General features: G+C 33.3%; 1 protein-coding gene across 1 annotated transcript; it reads left to right on the top strand.

Annotated features, from left to right (window-relative positions):
* Window positions 1-218: 218 nt before the first annotated feature.
* Window positions 219-7,104, top strand: LOC123700277 (cellular tumor antigen p53). Its single transcript, XM_045647450.1, has 8 exons — window positions 219-422; window positions 1,263-1,336; window positions 2,219-2,354; window positions 2,793-2,891; window positions 3,125-3,314; window positions 3,893-4,118; window positions 4,833-5,043; window positions 5,550-7,104. Exons 2-8 carry the CDS (start codon window positions 1,278-1,280, stop codon window positions 5,718-5,720), a joined length of 1,092 nt encoding a protein of 363 aa, XP_045503406.1. The 5' UTR covers window positions 219-422; window positions 1,263-1,277; the 3' UTR covers window positions 5,721-7,104.
* The last annotated feature ends 892 nt before the right edge of the window (window positions 7,105-7,996 follow it).

Here is a 7,996-nt window from a genome sequence, read left to right as displayed (position 1 = left end):
CTGAACATAATATACGTAAACGTACACTATACGTTTACAATTTATATAAAGTGGGAAATTTTTAAGAATAAACAGAAGGCAAACGTTTATTTTTCCCACATTTGTCAGTTTGCTTAATGCAGAGTTGCCATATTATGTATTGTTGTATAATCTGTAACAATTAGATTTTTTTTCTATCAATAATTAAATTTTTGTTATCTGTTTTCTCAATTAAATTGATGTTTTTAACTCAACGTGCGATGTCGTTTTTACAGTGTTTGCAATTTATTCTTTAGATTTTGGAGATATTTAACAATTTGTTTCAATGTGATTTTTTACAGTTTAATTATTGTAATTTTTACAACCAGGTAGTTTATTTAAAGCATTAATTTTGTATGTGGGAGATTCCGTAGCGAGTTAATTCATTTTCCTCGTATTGCACGGTAGGTATTTTACATTTTTGTACACCAAACTCCAAAGGTATTTTCTATCCTCAACAGTTATGAAATGTAGTATTTAACTGGTTATATATTTTAGAACACTTTCTATCTATCAGTCTTCAACGATATTACATACTTAGGACAAAATATTTATCTACCTACCTACCTATTGGCATGATTAGAACTAAAAGTTGTTTGGAAATCTAATAAAATAATTTAAATAATATCATGCGTGTACAATTTCATTGTTACCTGTATTCTTATGTTGTGGTTGTGGACACTTATAGTGCTTCATGTTGTTGTAATGTGCATTACCTACTTACTTTCCTTTCAAGTAAAAATGTCATCAAAAATAATTTATTACAAATCCTAAAAAAATATTTTAGAGTAGGTACTTTAATACCGTTTAATGTTTGTGTAGACCATATTTCTTCTTTAGTTTACTTTTTTAGTTTATTTTAATTAGCAGGAGGTAGGTACTTACCCTTATTACTTACAAAACTTAATAAAATAAATCCATATTTATACACAAGTTATTATCAATATACCTATAAGAGAAATAATTTAAAAGTAAAATTGAATTAAAAACCTGATCAAAGATAACTTTTTTTTAATTTCACTTCAATCTTACCTGCAACCAAACCCATGGGCAAAAGCAAGTATTTCTATAACTAATATGACTTATTCTGATATTATAAGCTACATCACTGACAAATATTATAAAAATCTGTTCAGTGGTTTTGCTTTGAAAGAGAAAATATACATATATGCGTCCCTATCAAGTTTAGCATTATGTAGCATAATAATGAGTAAGATTTTACTAAGTAATATTCTTCATTGCAGGAAAACAATCTAATCATGTTCAAAAATGAAGAAATTCATATATTTCCACAAGCCGAAGGAGAAGATAATATATTGTAAGTACTTTTATATTTTGTTATTCTTTTACTAACCTATAAATGTCTCAATATAATGACTCATAGTTAAAACTTTTTGGAAGTTTAATTATTACTTTTATATTCACTAAATAATTCTCTATCATTTTATTTATTTACTGTACAATAATTTTATTGATCATAAAATATAATACTTATGTAAACATACCTAACTATTGCATCATGTCAAGGTTCGATGCTTGTTTTGAAAATGTTTCTCACTTATATACCTGAGTTTAATAAAGTAGAACTTAGAAATACTGAACCAATTTCAAAAAGTTACAGTTTAGCTGTTTATTTTGCCAACCCAGGCAATGCCAGTGCAAGTGACTGATTTATAATATACCTAATTGAGCAATAATACTCAATCATCTATACATATAATAAATCTGTAGAAGGGTCAAGTCTGTACATTGAAAATATTGAAAAAATAAATACCAGGGGGTGTTACTGGATCGATACCAAACCCAAATATGTGATTAAAAAAATTTTTGTCTGTCTGTCTGTCTGTATGTGAAGGCATCACGTGAAAACTATCGGTTCGATTTCGATGAAACTTGGTATAATTATACCTTATTATCCTAGGCGTAAAATTACTTTTTATCCTGGAAAAATACGTAAAAAAAAATTAATCTTAATTTTTCACTTTTATCCATAGACGTTGTTCTGTAGAACCGCGAACACATGTTGCGTATTATTATAGGCCTAGCCGTATTTGGGTCCAATAGATATTTATAAGATGTCATTGTCAGAGTTACTCAAAATGGATAAATAATTAATCATCCTCGCGAAGACCGACATCCGCGCGGATGGAGTCGCGGGCGGAAGCTTATCATATATGTAAATAAAACAATTTTCAAACAGAACATTCAACGAGGTGGACTTCCAAATGTTGAACACGTACCTGCCGCAAACTCCAGACCTTCTTCAGGATCCCCAGTTCTGCGAGGAGACCATGGACGTGCAGAGGAAGTACGAGCAGCCTATACAGCTTGTACCTGTGAGTATAAGACTGGTAGTTGGATACATAGTAAAAATTCGCATGTTAGGCACTACATCAAATAATTAAGATTTACGTTGAATGTTTGTGATGTTTTAATTGTATTTGAGCTTTATTGAATGTTTTTTTTATTTATTTTATTTACATAACAGTAAATACATAATTACATTATATATAGGAAGACATTTTCTAATTAATTGTATCTAATTGTAATAATGTTGTGTGAATGTGCATGTAATAAGTAATGTTTTGATTAATTTTTTTATATATATTTTTTTTTTGTTTAAATCACTTCATGAAAAATATGCATTTAATTAGTCAAATTGAACTGCCATTTCATATGAATTACAGTATATTTTATGATACATGTATTTTTATTGTTTAAATTTGTTATGTTATGTTAACTGTAAACAAAATTTATTTAAATTTGTATTTCAGGATTCACCTCTCGGCCCTCCTGTGAGAGTCAACTTTGCTGGTGATGTCAACTTCACAGTGGAGATAGATGCTGTTAACACAAAGAAAAAGAAGTATTTGGTATGTTCCCCATTCTTTTTAAAATAAAAGTCACATATCATTTCAAAATTCTTTATTATTTTGAGAAATAACTTTTAATTTTTATTTTATGTATCTTTAGAAATTTGAGTATGAGTTGTTGATTTTTCCTTATAAGGGTATTTATGTGGCTAACTAAATGAATAGGCATATGGATTGTGACTGTGATACTTGATTGTGACACTTGATTGTGATTAACAATGGCATTCTTCCAGTACTCGCATCGCTTGAACCGGATCTATGTGGACATGGGCTGCAACTTTTCCGTCGGTTTCCGCTGGGATGCCGAGAAGCTGTGCGGCCGCGACGTGTTCGTGCGGGCGACTACCGTGTTCGCGGAGCTGGCGCAGGCCGAGAAGCGCGTCGAGCGCTGCTATCAGCACTCGCACGAGTCGTCCAACGCGGGTCAGTGTGTGTGCGAGCTCGCGAAGCTGGCGCAGGCCGAGAAGCTGTATACTCTGATAGTGTGTTCAAGAAGAGAGTGTACCTCCAACCCAGAAACTCAGAAAGTCTGAAATGCATCTTCAGAAAAACTGCATTTGTTATAGGTTTAAAACATAGCTAATTACATTATATGTAGAAACGTTAATTGTGTTGTGACTTCTGTATGTGTGTGAAGTGCGTGTGATAATTAACCGACTTCAAAAAAAAGGAGGAGGTTATCAATTCGGCCGGTATATATATATATATATTTTTTTTTTATGTATGTACACCGATTACTTCGAGGTTTCTGAACCGATTTACGTGATTCTTTTTTTGTTCGATGCGGGATGGTGTCGAATTGGTCCCATAAAAATTTTATTCGGATAGGCCCAGTAGTTTTTATTTTATGAGCATTTTTGTCTGTAGGTATTTGTAAATTTTGCAAGTGCAAGTTTGAAGTCGGTTGTTTTTAACGCAGTTATCACTTGTTTTATCTATATATTGGACGATGAATTAAGTGAATCATTGAATTTAAAAAGTTATATATTATCTGTGTGCAGGCACAGAGCGCGCAGTGACAATGAACGTGCTCCGCTCGGCCCGGGCACTGGGCTCAGCGGGCGTGTACTACTGCGGACGGGCCGAGCGCAGCGACTCGTGGTACTCTGTGGCGGTGCGGTTGGATGCGCCCGCAGACCTCGCCTATGTGTTCGCCTGCAAGAGCTCATGCTCCTCCGGGATTAATAGAAGACCAATTAATGTTATCTTCACGTTGGAGGATATCTGGTGAGTGGTATGCGGTATATTTTATAGAAACATGCCTTTTTTTGATTGTAAATAGGGAGGCGCTTCACCTGATGGAAAGCTTAGATGTGATCTGAGATGGTACGCGCTTCCCTAGTACCTACTAGAGAGCTCTTCAAGCGAAGAGTGAGGTACCGGTTCACTCTTCGCTTGAAGAGCTCTCTTCTCTAGACACCCGCTCTACAATACGCTCTACAGCTTGTCGTAAGATTGGCTCTACCACGCGCTCTACATTAAATACTATCTCTAACATTGGCTCTACAATTGACACTAGCTCTAAAATTCGCTGAATTGATCCTCTTCTCGGTCTACACAGCTTGATATTCGCTCTATCACACTCTCTACGTAACTCTGCCTTGTGCTCTATAAGATACTTACTCTAACACACGGATACTAGCTTTAACATTCGCTCTACATTTCTGGACATGCTCTATCATGCGTTCTGACACTTATATTTACTCTATCAATCGTCTTGAAACTTGCTTTATCACACGCTCTACATTGATTACGACTCTGACTCTACCACGCGCTTTATACTTGTTGTAACAATAACTCTCTCTCACCATCTATACTTATCGTTAAAAGTATACATATACTATAAATAGTAAAAATTTATCTTGGAGGAATTTTTAACCACAGATTGAAAAATTGCCCCTTAATCAACTATTTTTGTTTTATTTATTTCCTACACTATAGCGGCAAAGTGTACGGGCGGCAGAGTGTAGGCGCGCGCGTGTGTTCCTGCCCCCGGCGGGACATGCTCCGCGACGAGGAGGACGCGGAAGTGCCCCGGGGCAAGCGGCCCGCTGCCCCAACTGCCCCCACTGCCCCGAGCGGGCAGGACAAGAGCAAGAAGGTGCGGCTGGAGGTAGTGGAGAAGGACGACGCTGTGGTCACGTTGCCATCGGTAAGTATAACAAATATTATTTGATGCCGCATCTCTTCTATTGGTCCTAGTGCCTCAGACAAGTGCAAGTGTGATGAATAAATTATGTAATAAATTCTTATTTTGTCGGACGATTATTTTATTCAGCCGTTTTACCGTGACATTTATGAAAATTTTGTGGTAATTATCACAAATAAATATTACAATGTAGTGTTTTATTGTAATATTTATTTGTAATTTGTAGCAGTAGATTTTAGTGCATGTAATTGATCTATAGATTATAAAACAATTACAATACATATTAAAATGTTTAAAATTTCAATAGAATTATTTCTCACATACATTCTTCGTTATCATATCCGGCTCGAAGGACCAGTGTAATTACCGTGCTTTAATCGTTTCCTACATCCATTATAATATTTTAATTATTCCATTATAATTTAATCCAAATTGGTTCTGTGGTTTAGGCGTAACATAGAGACAGAAAGATACATTTCTAATATTGTATAATGCAATTCCGTTTGCAGATAGAAGTGGTAGGCGTTCGAACAGCGATACTAGGGCTGGAAGTAATGGTCGGCATGATGGAGCAGACCCGGGACGCGCGTGCTAGCTCACAGCAGCCCATAGGAGATATCAACACGCAGATAAATAACCTCAAGAGTATCATAGATGGGCTCAAGACGCAGAAGAAATGAACTAGATAGATACAATGCACTGGGAATGTTGAAGTACCCTCATTTTTGAAAGTTTTGAAGGTAGTGGGTAGATACAACTGTTCTATCTTTTGGACGTTTTACCCTTTTTTTTGGTAAATTTTTATAGATCTCTGGGGGTAGATGCAACTGTGTTCTTTTTAGCTTTTTTGTAGCTTTGTATACAAAGGTAATATGAAACTACCCGCATTTATTTAACTGCCGTTTTTTAATAGTTTTAAATACCAGTGCATTTGTAAAAGAATTTAAGACTTAGATTATGTTTTAATTTTTTTTATTATAGCGTATAAGTGATTAAAGCTCAATAGCTTTATTTTTTGACTTAATTTTTATGAATAAGTTTTATTTTTGTTTTAATTATTTTTAGTGAGTAATGTTAACTTGAACACGCCTATAATTTAAGTGCCTTACTAAAATACTTTAAGACTATGTGCTAATAATTCTTATATCTAGGAATAATCGATAATGATGCCAGTGTCTTCCAAAAAAATAATAATAATAGTGCTGTCTCAAACGTGTCTCAATTAATTTTTTGTCATAAACAATGAAAAGTGAAGAGTTACCTGTATCACGTACCCACCGTTTATTATAGAATACAGAAATACTTTTCGAATGACGAAATTTTTGAATCGATCGTGTAAACAATATAAATACTACGACTTGTAACATCCGATGTTTAGAAAGAGAGAGAAAATAGTCGTATCATATCTCTTTCTCTATTGACGCAATATATTCTGACGTCACAAAAGCTTTTTTTTCTCTATATATATTCTGACGTCACAAAAGCTTGTTTCATTAATTTTTGCTCATAAACTTTGGTAAGTGAATATACGAATAGACAGAGAGGGTACCGAGATTTTCTTTCTCTTTCTAACCGAAGGTCATTGACCTGGCTCTCTTGTTCTACGTACATATAAAATAAATCGTGTTTTAAACCCGTTATAAATAATGGCTTTAATTTATAAACTTTTCATCTCTTGATTAAGATTTTCAGGCAATTTCATGTAATTCGAACTATTGTGTAATGTTTTAAAATACTCTGCGTGAGATTTGAAGAATCTCATATCAAATTACGACGTAATTTTAATTTAATGCAAAACATTTCATATTTTTACTTTATGTATTAAAAAACAAGGACTTTAATAAATAATTCATTATGTATTCTAAAAAATACCCAGTTGTAATTCCAGTTTTAGATTTTACTATTTGTAAGAAATGATCTTTTTCGACTTATTTCATCATGAAAAACGTAGAATTAACACAAAAAATTCCATGTCTTTTGATACCAATGTATGTTTAAATTTATATTTGTTACAATAATTATGAAACAGCCAGATGGCATACTAAAATTTTCTATAAAAATATATTATGTGGTTTTATTTTCATTTTACTGTTTATTTTTAAGAAAAACAAAAGCTCAACACATATTTTAGGTAACAAACCAATCATGACTATTAATGCACTTTCAGTAATTTATAAGAACCGTTTATTTACAAGATAAAAATAAACACGGAATTCAAAACCTATTGACGATATTATACTACGATACTAGTTACTACGCATAAGCAATTCGTGCATTTCGATTTAAAATCCTTCAGTTGAAACTATGAAATTGTAATGAGTTCGAGTACCTACACTACATAGTAATTAACAAATTCACTTTCTCTGTCCCTATCTCCCTTTGTGTGACGACGCAACGGATTTTGATGCCGTTTTTTTAAATAGATACGCGTAATTCAAGAGGAAGGTTTTAGTATATAGTTTATCAGGTTTTAGATAAAGCTGCGGGTGGTAAGCTAGTAAAATAATTACTTCAAATTTCAATTATCTTGCATTGGTACCTCAATAGGAACTAACTGCGTAACTATCGTGATTAGTTAATTTTGCTAACTTAGGAGATAACAACATAATCTCTGTAATTGTAAACATTTTCTAGGTCATAGTTAATTTGATATTACAGCTTCCTATGTGTAGGACATACTGTTACCCGCAACTTCGTCTGTTCATAATCTAACTTATTAAAATTCTCGTGTCACAATGTTAGTTATTAGGTATAGTTCTCCGAAACGGTATTTTTTTAACTCTATTCACTTGATTTACATACCTCCTCTAAGAACAAATTGGTTATGAAAAAATAAAATATCCAAGGTGTACGTGAAGTACTTATCGATATCGAAAAGAAAATGAACTTTTTGCTCGATTGATATGCCGTTGCATCTTACTTATTCTCTATTAAATCTGTGTGAATCGCAAATCAA

The sequence above is a fragment of the Colias croceus genome, chromosome 19 (assembly GCF_905220415.1).
Source record: "Colias croceus chromosome 19, ilColCroc2.1".
Lineage (NCBI taxonomy): Eukaryota > Metazoa > Arthropoda > Insecta > Lepidoptera > Pieridae > Colias > Colias croceus.
This window is presented reverse-complemented; position numbering and strand designations above follow the sequence as displayed.

What these genes read in the sequence shown, in the direction of transcription:
- LOC123700277 (XM_045647450.1), top strand. Translation starts at nt 1,278, where the DNA reads ATGTTCAAAAATGAAGAAATTCATATATTTCCACAAGCCGAAGGAGAA. An exon ending in AGCCTATACAGCTTGTACCT is followed by an intron (nt 2,355 to 2,792) that starts GTGAGTATAAGA and finishes TTTGTATTTCAG; the next exon opens with GATTCACCTCTCGGCCCTCC. An exon ending in TTCACGTTGGAGGATATCTG is followed by an intron (nt 4,119 to 4,832) that starts GTGAGTGGTATG and finishes CCTACACTATAG; the next exon opens with CGGCAAAGTGTACGGGCGGC.